Source organism: Sander vitreus, chromosome 15, assembly GCF_031162955.1.
Source record: "Sander vitreus isolate 19-12246 chromosome 15, sanVit1, whole genome shotgun sequence".
Lineage (NCBI taxonomy): Eukaryota > Metazoa > Chordata > Actinopteri > Perciformes > Percidae > Sander > Sander vitreus.
Window position 1 is genome coordinate 15,575,498 of NC_135869.1, and position 26,994 is coordinate 15,602,491.

Genomic DNA, 26,994 nt, shown 5'->3' on the forward strand with positions numbered 1-26,994 from the left:
CTGCCTCTCACAGGTCAGTCTTGGGTATCGCCATTCTCAGAGGGGTAAATTAATCCTGTCGCAGATATAAAGTCCATGACTGCTTCCACTACCTCTGGGGGATATACCGTTCTCTTAATACATCCATGGAATATACTCATGGATGTATTGGATATACTAGGTCTTGTTGTGTCATGTCATGTTCTGTAGTAACGTTTTAGTGTAAGATAACGCAGTGTAACGCTGTTCTCTTTGCTTTTTGTATTGGTGATATTCCATAAGTAACGTGACATGTTTAACAGTTTGTTGCTGTAGTGTTTGCAGGTTTGTACAGAGTCCATCCTCACGCTTGCCCATCTTTGCCAAATCCCATGCAGGTCCACAGTGTCCTAGTCTCAGCCTTGTCATAATTACTACAGTGTAGATACATACTCATCTCAAATGCAGACACGTATTGCTAATTTAACTAATTAGAAAGCAAACAACGTTCAGATTGCTTCCGCCTGGTCCACAACATCTGGCAAACAGGAGGGGGCAAACGAGATAGTTGTTAATTTCAAGAAACTTATATTTTTCATAAATACAACAACGTGACAATCATAATTGTGTTTTTAACTTATATGTTATACAACATGTGTTTACGGTTCAAACGATACATTCAGCAGGGAAATATTACGTCGCACATTGAAAGTATTTTACCCAGAGATCGATGTAGTGGTACAGTCCACAACACCCGGGTTTCCCCGCGAAAAGACGGCCCGCGCGCCCGAATTGCTTATAGCATCCATTGCAAGGAACAGCACGCAACAGGCACTCACAGTGGAGCAGCGTTGTAGTTACCAACGGACGGTTTAAACATTGTTTTAACGGATTTTAAAGTAGTTTTATCTATTTTATCTCACGCTTTTAGCTAGCTGTTTACCATGCCATCCAGGACTTCCATGTCTCTGCCAGAGGATGTCAGGAAAAGGCACGTTAACGTTTGTTACCTGCATGCTAATAATGTTCTGATGATGTAACGTTAGTTAGCTAACGTTATATTACATGCAGTTAGTTGTCTTGGTTCAAAAGCCACACAAGAACAATGAAACCCGTGTAACTAGCTGCTCTGGACTTGCCCTGGCTGTCGGCAGCGGGGCTGTCCGTTTACCTTTTGCTAGCAGCTGCAGCTAGCGTTAGCTTGTTGTCACTTGACAGCCAGAGCTGATGCCGCATACATAGTTAACGTTAGCCAGTTAGCATCTTAGCCTGGCAATGATGGACGGAGCAGCGTGTGAGATTTGGCGCCACTCAAGATTTGTCATCATACACTGTATAACATAGACTGTCACACTGATTTTCATTGCTACAACCTTGTCAGTAATGTGCTACTAGACGAACTTACCGTAGCGCTATTTTGACATGGTCGTTTGTTACAGGCTGCAGGTGCTGGATGAGGATGGGATTTCAGACGAGGTGAGTTCTGTCTACTTAACGTTACTGCTCTTCAAAGCCTACAAGTAGCCTCTTTAAGAGTCTTTCTAGCTGCCAGTAATTGTTCTTGCTTAGCTTCAGTCTGGGGCTCCAAAGACCGTTCAAAATTATTGTAGGTCATCTTTTTTTAAATGGAATATTTACCCTTCTTCTGAAATCTGTTCTGAAAATTGTCCCATTCAATTATGTATGCATTTGAATTGGTCTTTCCATACACTTAAAAGCAAAGATAACTGTCTAGATGATGCCATATAGAAACGAGTCCCAAGGATGCTCCATTGATGCCCTGCATCTTATAAAAATTAATATTCATAATCCCTTCCCAAAGTGTCATGAAGATATCAGTTCAAGTCTTAAAGGTGTCATCCTCAAGTTGAGTTTTTATACAAAGCATGTGCTGAGACTTGAGAGCTGCGTTCTCAAGGATTTATTAGGTGAACTAACAGAAGTCATTTTTATTTGTTTTGTTATACTGTTTTCCAACTGCAAGTAGCCTCTCTGATTCTGATTTTTATTTTTTAGAGCAATTGTGTCCATCACAAATCAAGCTATATAGTGTGTGTGTGGTAGCATCATGAATTTACTGTACTTTGTTTAACTTAGGCAGATGAGAAATAAAACAATCTTTTAAAGTTGACTGTTTTTTTTTTTTTTTTTTAAAGTTTAGCTTTTCTGACTAGATCTTTTTTTTCTTAAATGCCATTCCAGGATAATGTGAAAGAGAAGCTCAAGTTGGTGCAGGACTTCCTGCATGTAGATGCTCAGGACCAGCTGTCCAGCCTGGAAGAAAAGAAGAAAAATTCAGAGATCTCAATGGTTAGTGACTCTTAAAGATATCCGAATCATTACTTATCCTGGAATTTCACTGCTCATTTCTTTGACGTGTGATGTATGCCATGTACTTTCCTCAGGAGGTCTACATCTCTAAAGTAAATACCTTGCTGGGAAAAGAGCTTCATCTTGAAAATGGTTCACATGTTGATGGTGTGGAGCAGAATGGAAAGACGACTGGCTTCACAAATGGTTCCCACAAAGATAAGAACAGTGAAGATGTAACCATGGAAGTCCAGGAGGAAGAGGAGGCTGTCAAGTCACCATCTGCTTCCAAAGGGAAGGGTGGCCGCAAGAGCAAGGCAAATTCTGACACTAAAAGTACGTTTGAGGATTCTTCTTAATATTTGTTGTGTAAATGTTGCATTCCAAGATGGAAATGACCCATGAATTAAATGATTTAAAACAATACTATAGAAAAAAAACAATCTTGTTTTTCTTCTTTAGAGTCTCCAGCCAGTACCAGGGTTACAAGAAATGCTGGAAAACAGCCAACCATCATGTCAATGTTCTCTAAAGTGTGCGTATATGAATTTTATGTTGTGCATTATACTTTGTTCATATTTTTCAGGAAGGAAAAAATAAAAACAAGTTCTTCATGTACAGGTGTCTGTATTCTGCTTTTAAAAGTAAACCTGTCTTGCAGTCAAAAGCGCAAGTCTGAAGACTTGAATGGAGAAGCTTCTAATGGACAAAATGAAGTAAAGGAAGAAGATAATGTTGAGGAGGTGAAGCATTTTATGTACCAGTGATGTTTGAAAGTTTTTGCAGTTCTAAATGTCTGGTATATAACACTGCCCTTAATCAAATCTGTTGTAGTCTCGGGAGGAGAAGCGTCTTAAAGTGGAATCGGATGAAAGGTAAGGGTTTTTTTTTTTTTTGCACTCTGGACAGTAATCATGTTGATGGCATGAGCATACTTGTACTTTTCTTCATACAGTACGGCTCCAGAGAAATCGAGTGAGATCACTAAACCGGTTTCTGCTGCAAAGGTAATGAACTGTTTTTTTTGTTTGTTTTTTGGCTCATTGTCACTACAGAAATCTTTACAGCTGTGTAATCTTTTTTTCTTTTTCAGACACCACCCCCCAAATGTACAGACTGCAGACAATACCTGGATGACTCTGATCTCAAATTCTTTCAAGGGGATCCTGATAATGCGGTAAGAATTTGTTATTCAAGTAGTGGCTTTATCTGTTCTTTGTAAAACCTCAGTGTATTTTGAATGGACTGCAGTTTGTCACATGAAACCCAGATTTTCAGTATTATGTCGTATATTAACATTGTAGTTTTTAAATGACATCACTTGAATTGACACTAATGTGAAGCCTGAAACGATTCTGCTCTTTTCACCTTCAGCTGGATGAACCAGAAATGTTAACAGATGAGCGTCTCTCCCTGTTTGACTCGAATGAGGATGGATTTGAGAGCTATGAGGATCTGCCACAGCACAAGATTACGAACTTCAGGTTAGTGTTCTTCTTTAGGTGATACTTGGCTCGTTGGCCTTGTTCAGAGGAACAAACATTTCCCTACTTATTTCATAGTGTCAACAAGCTTGTGGTATTGCAGCATCTGAGTCAGTTATAGCATTACCTCTTGTGTTACAGCGTTTATGACAAGCGTGGCCACCTTTGCCCATTTGACTCTGGACTGATTGAGAAGAACGTGGAGCTCTACTTCAGCTGTGTTGTGAAACCAATCTATGATGACAACCCTTGCTTGGATGGTATGAAGTCCCACATTTCAAGAATAGAAGTTTAATCCTGAAAATTTCTCTCTTAGGTCAAAATCTGCTTGGCTGTAATTGGCTGTTTTTCTTTTCAGGTGGTGTTCCTGCCAAGAAGCTTGGACCCATTAATGCCTGGTGGATCACTGGTTTTGATGGTGGAGAAAAGGCTTTAATTGGTTTCACTACAGGTAGCAAAGTTTCCTGCTCCCAAATTTTAATTTATTAACCCACTTTACCCCGTATGATGTACCAATGGTTGATATCTATCTTCATTATTCAGCTTTTGCCGATTACATCCTGATGCAGTCCAGCGAGGAATATGCACCCATTTTTGCAGTAATGCAGGAGAAGATTTATATGAGCAAGATTGTGGTGGAGTATCTCCAGAAGAATCCTGATGCTAGTTATGAGGACCTTCTCAACAAGATTGAGGTGATGACATGTCTGCTTTGTAACCGTTTCCTGCCAAGTTGGGTATTTGGGAATTGAGAAAAATCTGCCATATTTGACTTGGTTCCATTTTTCTAGGGGCCATCTATGATCCCTGCTACAGTGCCTTCATTGCGAAATAGTGTACTTCACTTCACATCGTTACAGTATATATTTAGTTTGACATTTCTGCCATCAGTCTTGTCAGTGTAGACAAGTTAGTCAATTAGTGACTGACAGGCTACCATTTAGCTAATCGTTCACTATCAATTTTTCAAATGTCTAACATTTGCTGGTTAGAACCTCTGCCATGTGAGCGTGAACAATTTAGACAAAATTTGCAGAGGTTTCGCTATCGTGCAATTTATCTTTTACACTGTACAGACTAAATGAGTGATTAATCCAATATTCAGAAACCTTTTTGCCTTATCAGGGCAAAGTTTTGAGAGTGACATTTCTCCTGTTTCTCATGCCCTCAGACAACCGTGCCTCCTGCAGGGCTAAACTTCAACTGCTTCACAGAGGACACACTCTTGCGCCACGCCCAGTTTGTGGTGGAGCAGGTGGAGAGCTACGATGAGGCCGGCGACTCGGATGAGCAGCCCATCATTGTTACTCCCTGCATGAGAGACCTGATCAAGCTTGCAGGCGTCACACTAGGGAAAAGGTACGGCTCAAAGATGATTATGGTTTGATCCCTTACCGTGTGTTTTTTTTTTTTTTTTGTACTAGACATACAAGTAAGCTTTCCATAGCTACTTTAGGTCAAAGTGAAAACAAGCATGAGCAGTGTACATATGTAACTAAAACGTACCATTCTAAGCTTCACTTAGTTTCTAGCAGGAGCTCCTTGCAACACAAATGCTTCAGGATTTAAAAGTTATCCACTTTATCTTTTTGCTTATTTTCTTGCATTTCTGCTCCTCGCTCTTTGTTATCCCTAATGTCTAACATTCCTTTGACATGCAGCATGCTGCTGTACTGGTAGGTAGGCCTTCTGAATGCATCCTTAGCTTGTATGGTTGTGTGTGTGTGAAGCATTTAGAAGTTATATGGACAAAAAGATCATTGTACCAGAGTTCACGGTAGAAAGTTTTTTGCTGTACATTGTGGTTCATTTTCCAATATCTGGCATATTGGAATTCTGACCACAACACTAATTTATTTTTACTTTACCCCGGTGTAAAACTGAAGTCATGAAATATGTGCAAAATTGCTTTACTTTTTGTTCAACATTGCAGTCATGCAAACTCTATGTATACATGAGTTTGCATGGTCCAATTGGCTGTAGTGACCCCCCAAAGGTAAATGGTATAGGAAAATTAGTTAAAGCCCTGAACTTTAACGGTGTCTTAAAGGGGGTTCTTACTGCACTTAATCCATGCTACAATAAACCCTGGGCTGACAATTTTGTCACTGGTAACCTTTGGCCTGATTATGCCCTGCAGTGTGTTAAATTTTCTGTGCAAGCCATAGTGTTTTTTTTTTTTTTTTAGAACTTTATTGGCCAGTTGTATCTAACGGGAACTCTGTACTGTACACCTTAAATGTCTGTTTGGTTTTATTTGCTTGTTTCTAATGTTGCATGGCCTGATGCTGGTGTGTTGACAGCCAGGGGCTTCATAATGCCATCGCTCCACATATCGGGCATTTGTGCCAAGTCAAATGGACCACCTCCTCTAAACACAAACTTAATTGTATTGACAGGAGAGCTGCCAGAAGACAGGCCATTCGTCACCCAACAAAGATCGAGAAGGACAAGGGACCAACTAAAGCGACCACTACCACACTGGTCTACCAGATCTTTGATACCTTCTTCTCTGATCAGATAGAGCAGAATGATAAAGAGAGTGGTGCGGCCAAAAGACAGCGCTGTGGTGTCTGTGAGGTGAGTCACTAATTCAACAGTGACATGCATTTGGTGTGTGTCCTCTGAAATACTACAGTTGATTTTGTTTGTTTTCAGGTTTGCCAATCACCTGATTGTGGCAAGTGTGCAGCTTGCAAGGACATGATCAAATTTGGGGGAAGTGGCAAAAGCAAGCAGGCTTGTAAGCAGAGAAGGTAAGTTGTGTCTTCTGAGCAATTTAGACTTGGATGGTTTAATCAGCAACCTTTTGAATGTATGCTTGTTTTGGTCTGAGTCTCTCATAGTTGCTTGATGTCTAACATGTGAACCTTGCAAACGTAACACCTTTAATGTTAAAGAAAAGATGTAGACAAATGTTTGTCTATAGTCCTCGATTCCTCTTTGCCAACACACATCTGTTTGTTTAGATGCCCAAACCTTGCTGTAAAGGAGGCTGAAGATGATGAGATCGTTGAAGAGGAAGATGTTCCAGTGGAGAAGCCCAAAAAGCTTTCTCATGCTAAGAGGAAGAAGCAGACACAGTGCAAACTGACATGGATTGGAGAGGCTGTTCAGGTGTGTGTGAGTGAATAATTGTGTGTGTGAGTGAATAATTGTGTGTGTGAGTGAATAATTGTGTGTGAGTGAATAATTGTGTGTGTGTGTGTGTGAGTGAATAATTGTGTGTGAGTGAATAATTGTGTGTGTGTGTGTGTGTGTGAGTGAATAATTGTGTGTGAGTGAATAATTGTGTGAGTGAATAATTGTTTGTGTGTGTGTGTCTCACCCCCTTCAGACTGAGGGGAAGAAGCAGTACTACAGCAAGGTCCGTGTGAATGATGAAGTGCTAGAGGTGGGCGACTGTGTATCGGTTTCCTCAGAGGATCCAACCATGCCTCTGTTTCTGGCAAGGTAGGACATTATTACACTCTGATGGCATTTTGTCACTGTGGCTTGTATATTCTAATGATTTATTAATTCTCAGGATCACATCACTGTGGGAGGACAACAATGGAAAGATGTTCCATGCCCACTGGTTCCTTCGTGGTGCTTACACAGTGCTGGGCGAGTCTTCTGATCCGCTGGAGCTCGTCCTTGTGGATGAGTGTGAAGACATGCAGCTCAATTATGTGCAAGGCAAAGTTGACGTCATGTATAAGGCCCCATCTGACAACTGGTTTATGGAGGTAAGTTAACTTGACAGCAGGCTCATTTTAATGGTATACATTTTTCGTAATCCCATGGTTACTTTTGTATTTTAGGGGGGCATGGATTCGGAAATCAAGGTGATTGAGGATGACGGGAAGAGTTTCTTCTATCAGTTCTGGTACGACACAGATTATGCTCGCTTTGAGACACCTCCCAAGACCACTCCATTAGAAGACTGCAAGTTTAAGTAAGCACCATCCACACATGCATGTGTTCTGCACATGTGATCTTTTCTTTGTTTGTCCTTTTTTTTTTTTTTTTTTTTTTTTCTTTTCTTTAACCTCGTGGATATGCTCCCCTTTGCTTTCAGGTTCTGTTGTAGCTGTGCTAGGACCAAAGCGAGAGAGGAACAGGAAATGCCACGTGCATTTGAACCTCTGGTGGACAAAGACCATGACTCCAAGGTTCTGTATGCTCTGGCCTGTTTTAAGGGGGAGCAGTTCAAGGTGGGAGATGGTGTCTACCTGCATCCTGACTCTTTTAATTTCAGGTGAGTGAAGTGATTCAAGTGACAAGTTTGATTTACTCAAACTTGTACAATAAGGAAAATGTATGAGACTCATTGTCTCTGTTCTTGGCTCTCAGTGTGAAGCCAGCTAGTCCAGTGAAGCGCTCTCATAGGAAAGAGGATGTGGATGAAGACTTGTATCCAGAATATTACAGGAAGTCTTCAGACTACATCAAGGGGTCTAACCTGCATGCTCCAGAGCCCTTCCGCATTGGGCGCATCAAGGAGATCTATCACAGACGTAGCAACGGAAAACCCGACATGTCAGAGGTCAAACTGCGACTCCACAAGTTCTACAGGTAAAACCCATTACAATTCAATTGGTTGTTATTGAGGATAATTGTTCAGAATTAACTGGCTATTGTCTCATCTCCCAGGCCTGAGAACACTCACAAAGGCGTCAAAGCCAGTTACCACACAGACATCAATCAGCTATACTGGAGTGACGAAGAAGTGACCGTCAGCATGACTGAGGTGCTTGGCCACTGTCAAGTAGAATATGCAGAAGACTTAAATGAATCAGTCCAGGACTATTCCAGTGGTGGACCTGATCGCTTCTATTTCCTGGAGGTACGGTTTTAAATGCTTTATCTGTAGTTATTTCTGTAATATTAGGTGCAACTTAAGCGAGTTTTTCCTCGCCACTGTCGCATTAGCCACTGCTAATGCTTGCTCTTGGGGGGAATTACTGGAATTGTTGGGTCTTTGTAAATTATAGTGTGGTCTAGACCTACTCTATCTGTAAAGTGTCTCGAGAACTTTTATGATTTGATACTATAAATAAAATTTAATTGAACTTATCCTGAGGGAAATGGCTGTGCAGGATATCAGCAAAATGGCACATTTAATTAGCTACCCCACTGCTAGCATGTTGGCATTATGTTATCACTGCATAGAGAGGAAAATAACGCCACAAAGCACAAGTACAGTCACTGTGTATGCTAGACAAAATTGACATGTCTCATGCTAATTGTCTGATATGAAAACGGGAGTATCAAAAGATCAAATGTTGAGCTAAATTGGAATTATCAAAATTGGGAAACAAAGCCCATAATGAACATGTATTTAGTGTGCATGTTTATTCTTATACACAATACTCTCTTACAGGCCTATAATGCAAAATCCAAAAGCTTTGAGGACCCTCCTAATCATGCTCGCTCTGCTGTTCATAAAGGCAAAGGAAAGGGCAAAGGGAAAGGTGATAATGCAGACTTATTTTCTTAATCTAAAATTGGTTTTAGGCTCACTGAAATGCTAAGTCAATGATCGTATTATTCTCACCTACAAGGTAAAGGCAAAGGAAAAGCTGCACAGGAACCACAGGACTCTCAGAATGAACCACCGACACTTAAAGTGCCCAAATATCGCACACTGGATGTGTTCTCTGGCTGTGGTGGGCTTTCTGAGGGCTTCCACCAGGCTGGTAAATGCTTGTTCCATGCCACTCATGAAATGTTTTCAGTGTCCTCAAATATCGACATACAAGAGTACTGCAACTGCAGTTTTATTTTTCAATGCTGCAAACATGACTGCTGGTTTCCTTTTAGGTATATCTGAGACTCTGTGGGCCATAGAGATGTGGGAGCCTGCAGCACAGGCCTTTAGGCTCAACAACCCTGGCACCACAGTGTTCACGGAGGACTGCAACATCTTGCTGAAGTTGGTCATGTCTGGAGAGAAGACAAATTCTCTGGGCCAGAGGCTTCCTCAGAAGGGTGATGTAGAGATGCTGTGTGGAGGACCTCCTTGCCAAGGGTTCAGTGGGATGAACCGCTTCAACTCTCGCACTTATTCCAAATTCAAGAACTCACTCGTGGTCTCTTATCTCAGGTCAGTGTCTGTAAGAGATTTATTGTAAACATGACGTTGCAGGATAGAGCACCCAGTCTGTAAGTGCACACTTAAAATATGCTTTCCTCTCTTGCAGTTACTGTGACTACTACAGACCCAAGTTTTTCCTGCTTGAGAATGTGAGGAACTTTGTCTCATTCAAAAGCTCCATGGTTCTGAAGCTGACTCTACGCTGTCTTGTGCGCATGGGCTACCAGTGTACTTTTGGTGTCCTTCAGGTGGGTCATATTATAGTGATCATCCAAATTGTGCTTCTGGCTCAGACTCTCCTTGTAAAGCTTATGAGCAAAGTGCCTGGCAACTCTGTGTATTGGAGGAGACGCATGGCTATTGCAAATTTGGGGGATGCAAAAAACTGCAAAACCTTTTTATTGTTGCACAAGTTATTAAATTACACTTCTCTTTTTTTTTTTTTAAATGTGATACCAGCTGAACATATTCAGATTTGAGGCCTACAACAAATGAATGTCCTCCTGTAACACCTTGTCATTTTTTTCTTCTTCTTATGCGCAGTTAAACCAGTGACTTTTTCCCTACCCAGTTTCTGAAAAGTTAAATGTCATACATGCCAATGTTTTTATGATTGAAGTTGGCTTTACTAGATCACTAACCTGCTCAATGCTGCCCTCATCAGGCTGGTCAGTATGGTGTTGCCCAGACCCGCCGCAGGGCAATCATCCTGGCTGCTGCTCCTGGAGAGAAGCTGCCTCGTTACCCGGAGCCTCTGCATGTGTTTGCTCCCAGAGCTTGCTCTCTGAACGTGGTGGTTGACGAAAAGAAATACGTCAGCAATGTCACACGGTAATGTAAACACCCCACTCCTCCTCTCCCCCCCCCTGTGATTCTACAACTTGTACAGCTCCTCAAATGGATCATAACAATATCTGTGACTGCACACTTGACTGAATTTTCTGTCTTCAACAGAGGTAATGGAGGAATCTACAGAACCATCACTGTCCGAGACACCATGTCTGACCTGCCAGAGATTCGCAATGGTGCAGCTGCGTTGGAGATTTCCTACAACGGGGAGCCTCAGTCTTGGTTCCAGAGGCAGATCAGAGGCACACAGTATCAGCCAATCCTCAGAGATCATATATGCAAGGTGAGCTGTCTCACTTTTTTTTTCTTGTTAGTAATATTAACATGATGTACTGTGTTAATGAAGAATTGATGATCACGTCTCCTATAATTGAGGGTTAAAGCTAAGTTTGTAAGAAATATCTTTGTGTCCTCAGGACATGAGTGCTCTGGTTGAAGGTCGGATGCGTCACATCCCCTTGGCTCCAGGCTCCGACTGGAGGGATCTGCCCAACATTGAAGTTCGGCTGAAAGATGGCACCATGACCAAGAAGCTGCGTTACTCACACCCTGATAAAAAGAGTGGTCGCAGCGGCACCGGTGCACTCAGAGGTGTTTGCACTTGTGCAGGAGGTATGTAGGTCTAGGGTTCTACTTAAATAGTTTATATTTCTACCGGGGGCATCTCTGATTTGTTTTTCATTTTAGGGAATCCATGCGACCCTGCAGACAGGCAGTTTAACACCCTGATCCCCTGGTGTCTGCCCCACACTGGGAACCGCCACAATCACTGGGCTGGACTCTATGGCAGATTGGAATGGGACGGCTTCTTCAGCACAACTGTCACCAACCCTGAACCTATGGGCAAGCAGGTACATCAACTTTTCAAATTGAGTTGGAATTAGTCTATATCCTCGACATTCCACTTCCGGGATTGCTCCGGTGCTGCAGGAAATTCCACCGGATGCATTGATGCATGATTTTTTTGTGTTGGAATTTTAATCTCTGGATGTATTAGGACTATGGTTAAGTGCTCCTCAGATCTGTGCATGGTAAGTTGAGACGGCTAGCTAGACTGTCGTTTGAGAAAACTCAGATTGGACAAACAACCTTTTAACCTACACGTTCCACCAAAACAAGTTCTTACCGAGGCTATTTTTTCTCCCATCCCGTGATGCTGTGTGGACTAGCCAGACCCTCCTCCACAGCACTGTGGAGGAAGGTCTGGCAAAGCAGGACTGGAATAAAACCAATTTTAGCCAAACTGTTTCAAAACTGGCCCAAATGTGCTTGGAGCCTATTCTTGGTTCCATACTGTGAAACATCCCTCTTTGTCTTGTTGGTATAAAAAAAATGATGTGGACTCGAAACCATTTGTTTAGTTACAAAAATATGTAGTAAAATGGACGGGAATTAAATTGATGCCTTAACAGATTTCCAGCTTTGAATCTTAATCGGATTATTTGATTTCAGGGCCGTGTTCTGCATCCTGAGCAGCACAGAGTGGTCAGTGTGAGGGAGTGTGCACGCTCTCAGGGATTCCCTGACACCTACCGCTTCTTTGGCAACGTCCTGGACAAACACAGACAGGTAAAATCCAGACATTCAAAGCTTATTCAAAAAGCAAGCAGTGGGGAGCGTCCAAATCTTTTGGCTCCAAATTGCACTGGGTGACACTGGCAGCTGATTACGGGATGCACTGCTGTTAGTTGGCTGGTTAAAGATCACATTTTTTTTGGATGTGTCCTGCTTTTCTGAAAGTGGCTATCATTGATAGTCTTAGCAATTATTGATCAAATGACAAAGTAATGTGAAAGTGGTCACTGGGAGAGAGAAACCCACAAGCGATTATCCCCGACTCTGCACTTCCTCCTGTTTATAAGGAGCGTGTTCATCATACCTAGTTTAATTACTCTGGATTCGGCTACTAGTGAATGTTAAAGACGTGATGTTTTAAACAAGGACCCTTAAGGGTTCGGGCTGGTAAGTCGATGTACCCCAAAAAAAGTATCCGCTGAAATACAGTAAGTTTCTTTTTCCATGCAAAGTCTATGGGAAAGTCTTTCTGGGCCAGAGGGATGCAGTTCCACCATTGGCCGCTAAGCCCATGGTTGCCTTAAGACATGGCGCTGTTCCTCGGGTTGGTCGAAGCCTGCCTTTGACTCTGTTGCTCTGATTGGTTGTAGGTCTAGCCAATTGAGTGCAGAGGCTTCTTTTTTTTTTTTTTTTTCGCCCTCTGGTTCGGTTGAAACACACCCCATAATCGCAGCCCAGTGGAGCAGTCTCAGACTAGGGCTGGGCGATATGGAGGAAAATCAGATATTTTCAGCGATATTCTTGTCCTAATACATTGATGTTGATATTGTGGCAATCTTATAGGGTTGACAATTGGTGCTTTAACAATCTCTTCACAATGAGATTTAAGAAATCTTCAGTAATGTAGATATAGTGACTAAGTGGGGAAAGGTAAAAAATAATAGAGCTAGAACAATCTGGTAACAATGGAAAATGACATCACTTTACTGTAATGCAGCCTTTAAAACCAGGAAAAGACAACACTTAAGCCATTTACGATATCACGATTTCCAAAATCTAAGACTGTCTAGTCTTGTATCACAATATCGATATATATTACCCAGCCCTATATCAGACTCATATGCTGACAGAATCAGAGTACGACGACTTCAGGCTAAGTAAACTTGCATCATATCATGCAAAATCAATTTAAAGGTGATCGCAAGGTGACAGTTTCTGCTGTCAAGTGGCCAAAAAATAATTGCAGAGTTATATTAGCCCATAGGTGTCCCTCCCTCTGAATCTCCCCAAATACTGAGACTGCTGCACCAATCTGTCCATGTTGAATCAAAACTCACCTTTTTTAGAGCTACTTTTAATGTGTGAATGCAGTTTTATTTCTGTTTTTAACTTTTGTGAAGTGTCTTATGTATCTGAAATATAAGCAATTTCAACAGATTCTTTATGAAATTTAAAGGGCTAAAAATACCATTTAAACTGTCATATCATGTGATGATTCTTCCTGTTTCTGCCAGGTTGGAAATGCAGTGCCCCCTCCACTCTCCAGGGCCATTGGCCTGGAGCTTAAGAAGTGTGTCATGGAGAGAATGAAGGAAGAACAGGCATCAGGTGACTCATCATTCTACTTTTGACATTAATCACTTGAATATGTAGAAATCTTATATATTTTTTTTTTTCCCCTCCAGAGACTGTCAAACAAGAGATGGAGGTCTCTGATTAGACACTTCCCAGCAAGAATCGGTTCCTGATGCCTACATGTTGGGCTATCATTTCTTTTAAATACACTTGCTTTTAACTGTCACGAAGTGGCCACCATGGACATTCTGTGCAGTGCCTTCAATGTTTTTGTTTTAATGTGCTTTTTAATCATGTTGAAATGTTCACCTCATGTGGGATAAATTGTATGTAGTTTTTATATGTGTAATATTGCAAATAAAACTTATGAAATTGGTAACTTGTGAATTTCATGTATTGAAATGAACACTGAGCAGTTAAGGAAGATATGTTAATAGCAGTATTAAAAGGATTCAGCAATCTACTCCAACACGGTCAATTCAGCAAATCTCCATAGTCCGCTGACTTGTCAGTTCTGTACACGCTGAAAAATTCCCTGGCTCTGTAAATGGGGCTGCTACACAAACTGGCTGCTCAAGGAAATTAACTACATGATAAAGAATTTAACTTGAGTTAAGTTTATTGCAGCTTGTTCACACCTTCCAGCTTGTTTAAATCAGTTATGCCAAATTTCCTCTGAAGTTGAGGAAAAGTAAACTACGATAACTAGATTTTTAAAGTTGCAGTCTCCCAATGTAGCTGCTTTTAATCAATTTGTATTAAATTACAAATGTCTGATTTGTCAGGTATCACTATGAACCAAATTTTTAATCCAGTTCCTAAATGACATTCAGAAATGTACTGATGAATACTGATTTTAATGGCTCACCCAAAGTTTGAGGTTTAGTACCTGGTGTCTAGGTGGTTCTTTTAATGTAGTCTAAGCATTTGTTTTAATAAACTAGCACATCCCTACTTTCAGAAGTGTGGCCTGAGTGATCAGAATTCAATGTGCCCTTCCTGCATTGACAAATGATCTGTATATGAAGCACTCTACTTTGGATCTGTTCTCAGTTGTTGCTTGGAGCTCAACAGGACAAAGTCTAGTTTCAAGCCAATGACTGTATAGCCTCAATGCAATTTTAAGTGAAGGTTCAGTCAGAATAAAAGCTGCCTGGAAATGGAAAAGCTATGCAAATAAAAACAAAAGGAAAATGTGATAATTGTGATTTTTTTTTAATTTAGGTAACGGCCATGTTTTACCACAACAATAAAATCTGGCGTCATCCTCGCGTATATTCTGATGGATTCCTCAGTTGTTCGACGGTCTGCGGAGAGAATTAAATAAGGTTGGCAGCAAGAATAAATAAATATACTTAACACTTAATTGACAATTACTTACTTGGCCCATTCAACATTGAGAATAAGATGATCGTATCCAAATCCTGACACTCCTGCAATGGCTCTGGCTGCGTCCTCCCGACGGTGGAAACTGATGAAGGCAAATCCCTGCAGGAAACAAAATGGTTCACGGATGAGACAACTGGACCATGCTGCGTTTCTAGTAATTATAAATTATACCACAATTGTTGGCAGGGCCAACTAGGCATTAACTCAAAAGTACATACTTTGTTTAATAGATACAAAAACACTAGTCTACATTATCTACACATTGTTGCATGATGTCTACAATCAAACCAAAACACCTGCTAAAATCTTTCCTCTCTTCTTGGCTTAAGTTTTAAATGCCTTAAACATCAAATGTGCAGGTCTTCGTATTCTTAAGATGAGTACTGACCTTTGACTGCCCAGTATTCTTGTCCTTGGCCAGATAGATCCTCGAGATGGACCCAAATGGTCTGAAGAGCTCCTGCAAGTCTGTCTCACGGGTGTCCTCAGACAGATTGGTCACACGGATAGTGGCATTGTCATCAGCTGTGGGGTGCAAACATACACGGTTAATACTGAGCATTGCTCTTGCTGCTGTACAATGAGTCAAGTGAAGAATGGGTGTAAAGAAAAAAGAAATCCACTTACACCCACCTCGCCGGTTGGGCTGCATGGACTCCCCTCTTCGCGTTCCTCCATCCCTCAGGCTTGGGGGCACATACTTCCCAGTCTTGCTCTGCGCAGGCTGTGCAGGCTCTGGCTCCGCTGGTGAAAAGAGAAGAAAAGCACGCCACATCAGGAATGGCCAACCACCAAGTCCAACAGCTGCTCACAAAAACAAATCAGAATCTGATTATGTGAATGGTGTGCTGATGGTACCAGAGCCAGCAGGCTTGTCCTTGTCTCCGGTGGAAAGCCCAAGCTGTTCGGCCAGCTCCTTCTGCATGGGGCCCAGGGTGTCCTTGTATGGACAGCGGGTGGTCCAATGGTCGCCTTTACAAATACGGCAAGACACAATCTTCTGTCCTTTCAGTTTGTTCATGGGATCCTCATCCTGGTCTTGGGCATTCAAGTCCTGCAAGATGTAAGAGTAGGTACTCAGACACAAGCTAAACGAGGAAATTACAGATCGATACCACCGTTTTTGCATGTATTATGTTGACTGCTACACATCAGTGAGCAGCAGCACAAAATCTTGAAAAGGTCACAATGGATCCTCACCTCTTTACTGGAGATGAAAGTCATGTAGACATCGTCACTGACTGTGGTGGTGGCAACATTAGGACCTGGTGCATCAAACTCTGAGTTGCCAAATTTCTTCCAGTTCTAAAATGAGAGAACAAAATAAAACATGACACCTGACTTTACCCAAAGTCAGGTTCATTTCAAAGTGAATGCAACTAAATTCAATGTGAAAGCAGACCTTTCTCCTGGCAACAGCTTTTGAGGCTTTTCTTGTCTCGATCTTGAAGGTCCGCACAATCTAGAAGAAAAAAAAGGCACAAAAGCCCAAATGTTTTACTCCTGTAGTCAAAATGCCCAAAACATGTATGGCACTAATAAACATTTAAACATGCCCTGAAGCATACCGTCTATTATAAGCCCTTGTGATTACTAGTGCTGCGACCTCGAGGTTTTCTAGTGGTTAAGGTTATCAATGAAAATTAATTTCAAGAGTGGCAGAGGTGATGCTATACAGACCAAGGAATGACTACATATATTGTTTTTTTTGCCATTTTACAAGCCAAATGACAAAGGGTTGGAGTTCAAGATATCTAGAAGTATGTAAATCAAAAAATGAAAAAAAAGTCATGATGTTTGAGATCCACTTCTCCGGTCATGACTTTTTAAAGATGAACACATAAATACTTCTGTACCATAATGTTGGTCTCATAGTACAGGTAAAAGTACACTAAAATGTAAGATCATTTCTCAACATGTATGAAAGAGCTGCTCTCATGAAATGCAGCCATATACAGACCAACATTGTGAACAATCTTTATAGATGCAACACATACCTTAGTAAAACTCAAACTTACCTTGAACTTCTTTCCATCATCATCTATTTTATATTCCGTGATAGTTTTTATATTTCCTTTGATGGTTTCCTTGGGGGGTGGTAGTGTGCCTGACAAAAGAATATTCAGTCAAGACTTAAAGAGGATAAAAAGACAAAAAGGAAATTAAACTGTTTTCCCTGCCCCCTTGTTAGAGGCTTTTGATTGTGTTGGTCGACTCTACTTTAATATTAAATTAACAAACAACTTCATTTGGCCATCAACACTGTACTATCCTATGCTGTCAACACTGTCAATGGAGCCCCAGAATTTAGCATGTCTTGATCGCATCCCCAGTTCTGAATCATTCCAGGACTCACTTTACATTTGTTTAGACAGAAACACATTTCAATTGCTGACACAATGGTTAATTGCATAGTTCGTCTTAACTAATCCATTAACATAGCTAGCTAGCCAGCTTGCTAACTTCTAGCTTTCTTACCAGTGAATGACACTGCCTACGTAACGTTAATTGTCCACAGGCCACAGCATATGTCGATTAGCTACATATTTCATCAATGAATCGTTAATTGAAGTCAGTCACTCAAATGTATTAATGAAGCATTTTAAACAATAGATATACAAAACATCACAGGTTAGCATATCTTTTATCTCGATTATTACGCCCGACAACCACGTGGAAGTGGAAGCCGCCTAGCCGGCCTCCTCCTCCGGACACCAGACTACAAAAGATGTGCTAGCATTAGCTAGCTAACTAACGTTACGCTAACTAAGGTTGGCTCTTTACCTTCATCTACTTCCTCTTCGACTTGGTCTGCCCAGCTGGGCTTGGAGCTGGAGGGGAAGATTGATAAGCAATATTAGATCGATATAAGACCTATAATACAAGCAGCAATTATTAAATGTGTTTAACAACACTCACTCGTCGTATTCAATCGACGGCATCCTCTCAGCTAGCTTAGCGTCAGGACCGTAAAGAGCGGAGCAGCGCGAGCCGAGTCGAGCCGCCAATACACACACTTCCGGTAATTTAATTTCGCAATAAAAGTACCACGTCTGTTTAACTTTTAGCTTCGCAGAGTCCTTTCTTCTTTTTTAATTGGTTTGAAATCAAATTTGAATGGTGGGAGGGTGAAAATAATGTGTAATCCTATATGTTGTGTTCGCCTTATATTATGAAAATGTCGCCATTGTAGGACTTCGATGTTTGATGATAGAGAGAAAAAGTGACAAAGTTGCCAAGTTTGTAGGTTTCAGGCAAGGCTTAACTATTCAGGAAGATAAAGATATATTATATATATATATATATATATATATATATATATATATATATATATATATATATATATATATATATACACCTTTCTGTAATTTATGCTTTTGTTGTTGTCTGCTGAATAGCCTACTTTCACCATTCATATTTTCAAATAAAACTAAAGAAACATACAAGTCACAAGTCAACATTGCTTGATTAAAATGTTGAAAACCACTTCCTCAGAGAAGTCATACCTGTGAAGAATTTGTCTATACCTCTGCAATGAGCAAAATACCTTTGGTGATTACACATCTGGTGTGGATTTCAGATCATAATCAAAACTCGGTCAGTGGATATTATAGAACAATTATCCAGTCTAACTTTTCTTTTGGTATGGTTCAGACTGGGTCAGACAGGAAGTGAATCAGAGTGATGATAATCAAAAATTAGGCAAATTACAGAAACAAATAAATCTTTATTGCAGATGGTTGTTTTAAAGTTAGTAGAACAGTTACTTTCATCAATAACAAAAACAAGTCAAGAAATTAGAGCAAGTTTTACAGCATTAAATAATGATGAATTTCACAGAAAAGCAGTCAAGCAGCAGCTCTGCTATACTTCATCACCACCCCATTGTTGTCCTCGGGGCTCTTCCCGCAACAAGCTACTCTTATACTGTCAAACAAAGCCATGTAAAGGATTGGATGGATACACATGTTCAGAGCTGCCAGTCCCTTGGACACCTGGTACATGCCATAGACCCAACAGCTGTCAAAATTATATATAATAGGGTTAGGGTTATAGAGTTTCTGATACAAGTGACAGATCTGGAAGACTTGGTAAGGCACAAAGGAAATGGCATACAACACGATCACTAAGGTGACCAACAGAGCTACCTTGCGTTTCTCCAGTGTGGTTATACTGACATTTTTCCACACCACCGAAATCACCACACAGTAAGAAATGAAAGTAACAAGGAAGGGAACAAAACACCCAAACACAGCAAGAAACATTTTGTAAGTGAAGTGAGGCATTTCATACCCAGGACTACACACGGCCATACATTGAGTGTTGTTATTGTGCTCACTAGTGCAGACTGAGGCAAATATCAACACAGGGCAGGACATGATTCCTACAATGATCCAGATTATGACACTAATGGCCTTGGCGTGGGCAGGTGCTACATAGGATCTGGTGAAGAAGGGACACGCAAGGGCCACACATCGGTTCACACTTATCGCCATGATGAAGAAGATGCTCACATACAGGTTGCAGGTGAAAAGAAACCTCTCGATTTTACACCCAGCATCACCAAACACCCAGCGTTTCTCCAGTGAGTAGTAGACAATCAGCAAAGGCAGGGTCAGGACATACAGCAGGTCACTGATCGCCAGGTTACAAGACAGGACAACCCCAGTGTGCCAGTTCCTTTTCTCTCTGACCACCAGCAGCCACAGGGCAAACAGGTTTCCTGCCAGGGCCACGATGAACTCAACCCCATACATTGGAGGCAGCAGGACCAATTGAAACTTCTCACAGAGAGAGAAATTCTGCGTCATTTTGCTTTCAGCTGAAGGTTATTTAGTCGTCACGCTGCTTTCACACAATTTGTACTGTCCAATATCTGTAAATTGAAGTTAAATCATTACATTTGAATGAAAATTATATTCATTTTGTTCACGTTTAAGTAGCCTACAGTTCAGGTTTGATTTCTGTAGTTAAGTATGGGAAGTTAGGTAATCAGAGAACATTCTTTTCAAATTAGCAATACAGTATACAATACATATATACAATATAAAGTGGTGGAAAATCTTGAATTTCAAAAACAGACTTCATTTGATACTTAAAGAAACTTAAATGTTAACTTCCACTTACCGAAAGGCAGATTTGCAGTGCACCGTGCTGTGGAGTGTCTCTGTGTTGTAGGCTATCTGTAAAGAAAATGTGCGAAGCTCAACCATCTTCTTTTTTTTTTTGGATGGAAATGTGAGACGTGGAGGGCTTTTATAAACCTGAAAGCCACTTTAACTTCCTCTTTCTCTCTGTGCATTTGCGCAATTTGAAGTGAAACTAGGATGGGCCTAACCATGCATTTGCAAAACAAAGGGTCAATAAACAGTTAGAGTCATAGAAGTGCGTGCTTCTTTATCAAGTGTTCATATTTTACAGATCGACATCAGATAGTCTTAGACACTTTAAAGCAACCAATGCAAGCCTCTTTATGTCATTGTGAAAAAGCGTCATTACCGTGACTGCCTGAGATTCTACTCCATAGTACACAATCGATGGAGTATTGTGACTAATAAATTACAAACCTGCATTAACTTGTAGGAAATTTATATATATGTATATAAAAATTTCCTACGTGTGTGTTGCATTTACGCAAACGGTACACTACTGCAGTTTGTTCCTCAGCCACATCCTTTGGGCCATTTCACCCCCAAACCGCATTTCTTTCTAGTGTATCTGTCTCTGGCATCAATGAAGAATCAGCAAACAGTGTTAGGGTGAGAAAAAAAATCAAAGTATACTAACGAACATTTAATAGTTCTCCAAATAACATACACGTTTATACTCCGTTACATTTCAGGTTTCTTCTATAGAATTTGATGACCACTTAAACAGTGTCATTTTATTTTGACAAATTATTTCCGTAGAAACGCACTGTACCAGAGAGTTTAATATAAAAAAGTTATGAAGCCGGTATTTGTATATTCTGTAACCTAATCACTGATCTGAGAAAATTATTTATCGCTACTTACAACTCAATCCTTCCATGAAGACTTGAAGAACAGTGCAGGAGCATCATCAGCAAGCTAAAGTTAAATCCTGTGGGTGCGGTCTTTTAGAGCCGAGAGGCTCCCAACCATGTATTAGGAGAACGGTCCCAACTAAATCAATTGACCCGGAAGTGCAATTAAAGTGATTAGTCATACCTGTCGGGCACATTCCTAAAATCTAAAAGTGATCCAAGTCTCAATGTATTTCTACAATGAACTCGAGTTCAGGGCTATTTGTGGTCCTTGTGGTTAAATTACAAATAGATGTCTTAGAGAAAGGAAAGAATTAAAATACACCCTAAAATTATCTCGAGAATCTCAAGAAAATGACTTCACCGACTCCATGACAAGAATAAAACCATTCACCAAGTTGGCAAGATCTGTTTTAACAATATATTGAGCATGTACAATTTCAATACAGTGTGGAAAATATAGCACTTTTGTTCTCTTCTGTCCTGCTGATTTTCAGCATTAAAACACAGTCTTACAAACAACCATCACTCACTGCTAAGACCTTCACAGGCTGGAGGCATTGATGGCAAATGGATGCTTGCTGCCATCTGGTGGTCGAGCATAATAACACATTCAATGTCCAAGTCCAGAGAGAAGAGGAAGACGGTCAGCCTTTTCCCTTCCTCTGTTTAAAGCCTTGCTTTGCTCCTGCACCTTTCTTGAAGGAAGGCTTGCCTTTTGGACCTTTAGACTTGTAAGATTTGTCCTTATTTTTCTGTCCACCGAATGTTTTGTTCCCTTCAAATTTCTTCCCACCAAATTTCTTCTCCCTATCGCCAGGTTTCTTTGCTCCGAATGCCTTTCCTCCTCCAGGCTTCATTTTCCTTCCAAATGGTTTCTCCCCGTCCCCAGACTTCTTCCATCCTTTTCCTGATTTGTCTCTGTGATGTCCTCCTGGACCATTTCTCTTGGGTGATTTGGTATCTCTGTCCTTTCTAAATGGTTTACCGGTGGACAACTTCCTCTTCTTGGCAGGTCCATGAGTCCTCTCTGAGCCATGCCTCTTCTTGGTACTAGGGAACATGTCTGAACAGAAAGTAAGTCTTGGTCAATAAACAAATTCAAAACAAGACCCAAGGGCTGGTTTATAGCACACACGTTATTTATATAAATATTCACCTTCATCGGGCTCCTGGCCGACAGCCTGTCTGTAGTACTCCACCTCATCATCAGATTCAACAGCAGCTGTCTGGCCATCCTGCATCCCGGGATCCTCCACCTCACTGTCCTCTTCTGCCTCAGCTTCAGCATGTTTCCTCTTAATGCCTTCCAGGCTCTTTTTTCTGTTAGTAGAGAAACAAACCAGTTTACACTTCAACCAAATAAAAGATATGGATACGGCAGAAGGATCAAATTATTTACAAGGCATTATTACTTGTTCTCTTCTCGTTTCTCTTTCTTCTGAGCAACATCCTGCTCCTGCTTTTTACGGCGACCCTCCTTCTCTTTTAGCTGGGCCTCCTTCCTGATCAGGATCTCCTGTATTTCCTCCTCTGTCTTGGAGACTTGCAAACACAGTACATAACGTCCCATTAGAAGACTATTTATACCAGGTATACATGAAACTATGTAATCTTCAGATGCATCAGTAAGCGTTTACTTTTAGAGAGAAATCATAGAATTCATAATGATTTTTTCATCATGTACATCAGAACACATCAAGCAGAAAGACAAAAGAATAAGGACAGGAGTGCACTCACTCATGGTGTGATAAAGGACATTCCCCTCTCCCATGCCTTCTTGTATCTTAATCAGCTGCAGAGTCATGCGCGGACCAATCTGAGGACAACACAGTGCAACAATTCAGATGCCATCCAAGCATCATTGTCATCTTGTTTTCAACAGTTCTACTCCCTCAGCATCCTCACCTCGGTCAAACGGACAGCACTCTGCTGGGATGCCATGTTGCCTCGGCCAGAGTAGACCTGCGGTAGTTCAGTTATGTTGTGCTCCCCATCTTGCTCGGCTTCACTTTCTGAAAGGTTTGCCCCCCTGAGAGTTTTAGGAGAGCACAAATATCAATTCAGCAGATGTTAGAACAACGGCCACAGATTGTCATCAAACTAAGTTTTCTTTGACCTCAGGACTAAAATGATTGTACCTTCATAAGAACCTTACTTCATCATCAGCTCGCTGATATCCTCAAACTTGCTCATGTTGGGGAACTTCTCCTGCATCAGCTTCTTGACTCCGCGGCTCATGCCCACAGGGACCACCTTCAGGCTGCTGCAGGTTGGGAACATGATCATGAGTCAGTGTGACATTTGCTTAATAAATACAAGAAGCCTGGTTCTTGTGTGGAGGCCCATCAGTGCGTTTACTTTGAACATACATCACTGAACAGTCAAGTCAAAAGCTGTCATCATCTGAGCCCAACATCTCTGTACTGTGTCATCAAAGAGTGCAGGTATGAAACTGTCAAGCTCTTTGCTAACAAACTACAATACTGAGAAAACAATGACTGTTAAGGTTCATGGCAAAATATGACTTACTAATGACGAAATTCAATTTCCTGGGTCTCTGGGTTGTAATTCAGCAGCACACACCTCTTGATATTGTTGAGGCTTACCTGGAAAACAACAATACCCTTATTTGTTTGCAAGAATTCTGGGTTAAATGTTTACAATGCTGAATGACTCAAAGATCAGAAATCAGAAAGCGTTTACTTTTAATAAATCTTCAATGGAAATCTCAGAAGACTATACGTTCATCATGCCAACAAGGCTTTAAATCTTGAGTCAACCAAAGTGAAGGCAATGCATTATTTTTGCAAATAAAATAAATCAAACATACCTTGTGCACATTAATGGAAGGAAACATGTTCTGAAACATCGTGGCCATGAGTTTAACATGCATGCCATCAGATCCAAAGTTGTTTAGGATAAGTAGTGGATGATGTGTGAACTGCTCCTCGTGCATCCTGTGCTTCTTCAGAGATGAAACCACATCTTTGACAAGAGAGTACTGGAGAAAAAAAGTTCAAAAGAGACCTTATTCGAGTGGGAAAATAATTAAGAGTTAAAAAATGATTTTGGCAGTGTGGGCACATCAGTGCGTTTACTTTGAAAACATCACGAACAGTCAAATATTGCAATGTCATCATCTGAGCCCAGCTATCTATTGCACTTGTGTTTTAATCTTGAGTTTATAATCTTGAGTTTATATATTTACCTTGAGCACTCTGAAATGAAGCATGGGACCTTTGGGTAGTCGTGCAAGTCTCTGAAAGCACAAGAAATTAGGATGGTAGTAACATGGCAAAACTGGAAAGTCTTACAGTACCCAAGACCTGTGTGCTTTGAAATTACCATGTTGATAAAGCCAGCAGTTTTTCTGAAGATCATGAAGTGGGTCACTCCCAGTGGTCCTGCAATAGCCACAAAGTCTTTCAGCACGTTCTTTTTCCTGACCTGGTACCAAAAAAAAGCACAAACAGGTCAGGGAAAGTGCATGTGAAACGGCATGATATGGCTAAGATGCTTTTATATTAAAAAGTCTCCGGCAAAATTGATATTTTACTCCAAAAAAAAAAAAAAAAATCTAATAAACCCCATACTGACCATACATCTACACGTTTGATGCCATTTATAGGGGTAATAGAATGGTTATATAGGGTATTTCACACTGTTCCTTAAGGTCTCCTAATAGGGTATGTAACATTGATTGGGCTGAAAATGGCCCGGTTGCTATTTTATGGGCCCTTATTCATCCCTGTGTTTTGGCCCTATTTGGAGAGCTTTTCTTCCAAATATGGTATGCTCATGAATATTTAGATGAGCTGCGTGCGATTGGTTGAGCGAACCACATACACATACATTGGAGACGAGACAGCAGGTCTCATATTTCAGACACTACGTTTCGTTACTAATTTCACTTCTGAGACTTTTTTTATGCAAGAAATCAACTATATAAAGCTCAAATATGGGCCGTTTTGTGAAAATGTATGGCTAATTGAAAATGGGCCGTTTTATGAAAATGTATGGCTAATTGAAAATTTGGTAAGACTTCAGGAGGTCCAAACAGTCTGACGAGACAGCAGCAGCCCGCTTTGCTCCATACCCAGGAGAAAGTCACCGTTTCTGGACTACCGGGGCTCTGGGCTCCGCGGAGCTGGCCGGCTGCCGACATAACTAGAGTATTGAAGTATACAGTTTGAATTTCGTCACGCCACTTATATTACAGCTACCCTAAGGTCTTATAAAGCTAACAATTGTGTCCGATTTCAATTTAATGCATTTTTGTGAATGTGAGGGGTTTCGTTAGCTGCAAGCTACACTTTCGGCATAACTATAGTATATTTCCACTTCGAATTTCGTCACGGCATGTATATCACAGCTACCCTAAGGTCTTACAAAGTTTAGCTAACACTTTTGCCGGCCGTGACGGAGATCCATCTAGCTCACAACGGGCCGGGGTCTGTGAAGGAGGACACGCTGGGGCAGCACCGGCCACTGTCACGTTAGCCTGCTGAGCTCCTGCTGAACTCCGACACACAGTCGGACAAAATTTGCAATTAGCCATCAATTTTCGTAAAACGGCACATATTTGACCTCTACATAGTTGATTTCTCACATAAAAAAAAGTCTCAGAAGTGAATTTAGCAATTAAATAGCAGACGAACAATGCATAACATTTCTGAGATCTGCGTGACCTAGATTCAGAAGACTAAGCTGACCTCAGGTCAGGTCTACAGTGGTGTAGCCTTGACGTCGACTATTAGCTTTGTTGAGATTCACCAGTTTTCAGCAGCAGTTACAAATTGTGAAATTTGCAGAGGAAAGAGGTGTTAATGGGATTTTGAGCTTCTATGTATGTCCTATTTACCCACCGAACTGTCGTTTTTCAACTATGACAAGGTAAAATTGGTTTTGCATTCTATCACCCCTTTAACGCAAACCAAAGGAGTTCACAAAGCACATTAAATGAAGCAACATGGCCTCATACAGTGGTTACTTGTGACTTTTTTTCTGAAGACAGCTGCCCAACTTGTAGTTTTCCAGACAGACCTTCAGAGACTCTGCAGTGTATGGCTCCATGACTCTCCGCACGTCAAGGATGAGCTGACCCACGTTTTTCCCAATCTGACCCCGATGAAACACGAAGGAGTGGGGGATAGCTCCGAAAGTCTCCTCGGCCACATGGTTAGCTGTTGCTCGGGATTTCTTCTGGTTCTTGGTCTGAAAGCACAATATCCATGTAACGTTATTAATTAGCATTAAAAAAATATATTAAATGACCTTCGACAGCCTCCTGCGTGAATTTGCTTTAAAATTCAAAACTTTAAAATTAAAACTCAAAGTAAACTAAAATGCAAGCTAACGTACACGATCAACCAGCTCTACTAACGTTATCACACAACAGTTCAACTATAGGCTCCTCATTAATGCTACATTTTCACAAAATAACAATGATTAGATGGCCTTTTAAATAAAACTTCAGTTCACACTCTTCAGTTAAGGCTAACCTGCTAACTTAGCCTAGGCCGTTACTTACCTTTGATTTCCCCATTATTCAGCGAGATGTAGAGCAGGTGAATTTAGTCAACAACGTAACATGAATTGTTGCTACACTATACTAATGCTAAAACGAAAAAATACGTTCATTATGACCGTTATTATGACGACGTTTCAACCACTAACTCAACGCGACGTCTTCCACATGGCTCTGCGGCTGTGTGTCACATACTAATATCTCCGGGTTGCTCAAATGTCTCGAAATAGTTCCTAGCAAAAGTGATCAGCGTGCATAGCGATGCATAGGCAAGGCAAGGCAGCTTTATTTGTATAGCACA

General features: G+C 41.0%; 3 protein-coding genes across 4 annotated transcripts; 1 reads left to right on the forward strand and 2 right to left on the reverse strand.

The window, feature by feature from the left end:
* Positions 1-738: 738 nt before the first annotated feature.
* Positions 739-14,149, forward strand: dnmt1 (DNA (cytosine-5-)-methyltransferase 1). The gene is made up of 34 exons (XM_078268761.1): positions 739-949; positions 1,398-1,434; positions 2,161-2,268; positions 2,364-2,604; positions 2,731-2,803; positions 2,930-3,011; positions 3,103-3,143; positions 3,224-3,275; positions 3,362-3,445; positions 3,643-3,752; positions 3,894-4,012; positions 4,111-4,203; positions 4,296-4,447; positions 4,924-5,111; positions 6,152-6,332; positions 6,411-6,508; positions 6,722-6,869; positions 7,090-7,205; positions 7,279-7,480; positions 7,556-7,689; positions 7,813-7,992; positions 8,088-8,309; positions 8,388-8,580; positions 9,118-9,208; positions 9,299-9,433; positions 9,558-9,840; positions 9,938-10,079; positions 10,496-10,662; positions 10,786-10,963; positions 11,097-11,292; positions 11,368-11,531; positions 12,133-12,249; positions 13,710-13,803; positions 13,881-14,149. Exons 1-34 carry the CDS (start codon positions 903-905, stop codon positions 13,913-13,915), a joined length of 4,503 nt encoding a protein of 1,500 aa, XP_078124887.1. The 5' UTR covers positions 739-902; the 3' UTR covers positions 13,916-14,149.
* An 820-nt stretch (positions 14,150-14,969) lies between these two features.
* eif3g (eukaryotic translation initiation factor 3, subunit G) lies at positions 14,970-18,166 on the reverse strand. 2 transcript variants are annotated; one of them, XM_078268763.1, is made up of 10 exons: positions 18,079-18,166; positions 17,944-17,990; positions 17,178-17,266; positions 16,562-16,621; positions 16,360-16,464; positions 16,018-16,213; positions 15,793-15,903; positions 15,548-15,684; positions 15,152-15,258; positions 14,970-15,077 (listed from the first exon to the last, which is right to left on the reverse strand). In XM_078268763.1, exons 1-10 carry the CDS (start codon positions 18,099-18,101, stop codon positions 15,062-15,064), a joined length of 891 nt encoding a protein of 296 aa, XP_078124889.1. In that variant the 5' UTR covers positions 18,102-18,166; the 3' UTR covers positions 14,970-15,061. The 2 variants fall into 2 exon arrangements, with proteins under 2 accessions (XP_078124889.1, XP_078124888.1); XM_078268762.1 differs by having other exon boundaries at positions 15,787-15,903; positions 18,079-18,164.
* Positions 18,167-18,866: 700 nt separating this feature from the next.
* Positions 18,867-26,902, reverse strand: LOC144530033 (suppressor of SWI4 1 homolog). Its single transcript, XM_078269434.1, has 13 exons — positions 26,697-26,902; positions 26,210-26,380; positions 24,512-24,613; positions 24,375-24,425; positions 23,997-24,167; positions 23,696-23,772; positions 23,322-23,429; positions 23,072-23,195; positions 22,904-22,982; positions 22,579-22,708; positions 22,323-22,486; positions 21,813-22,229; positions 18,867-19,981 (listed from the first exon to the last, which is right to left on the reverse strand). The coding sequence occupies exons 1-13, from the start codon at positions 26,709-26,711 to the stop codon at positions 19,008-19,010; spliced, it is 2,583 nt and encodes an 860-aa protein (XP_078125560.1). The 5' UTR covers positions 26,712-26,902; the 3' UTR covers positions 18,867-19,007.
* Positions 26,903-26,994: the final 92 nt, after the last annotated feature.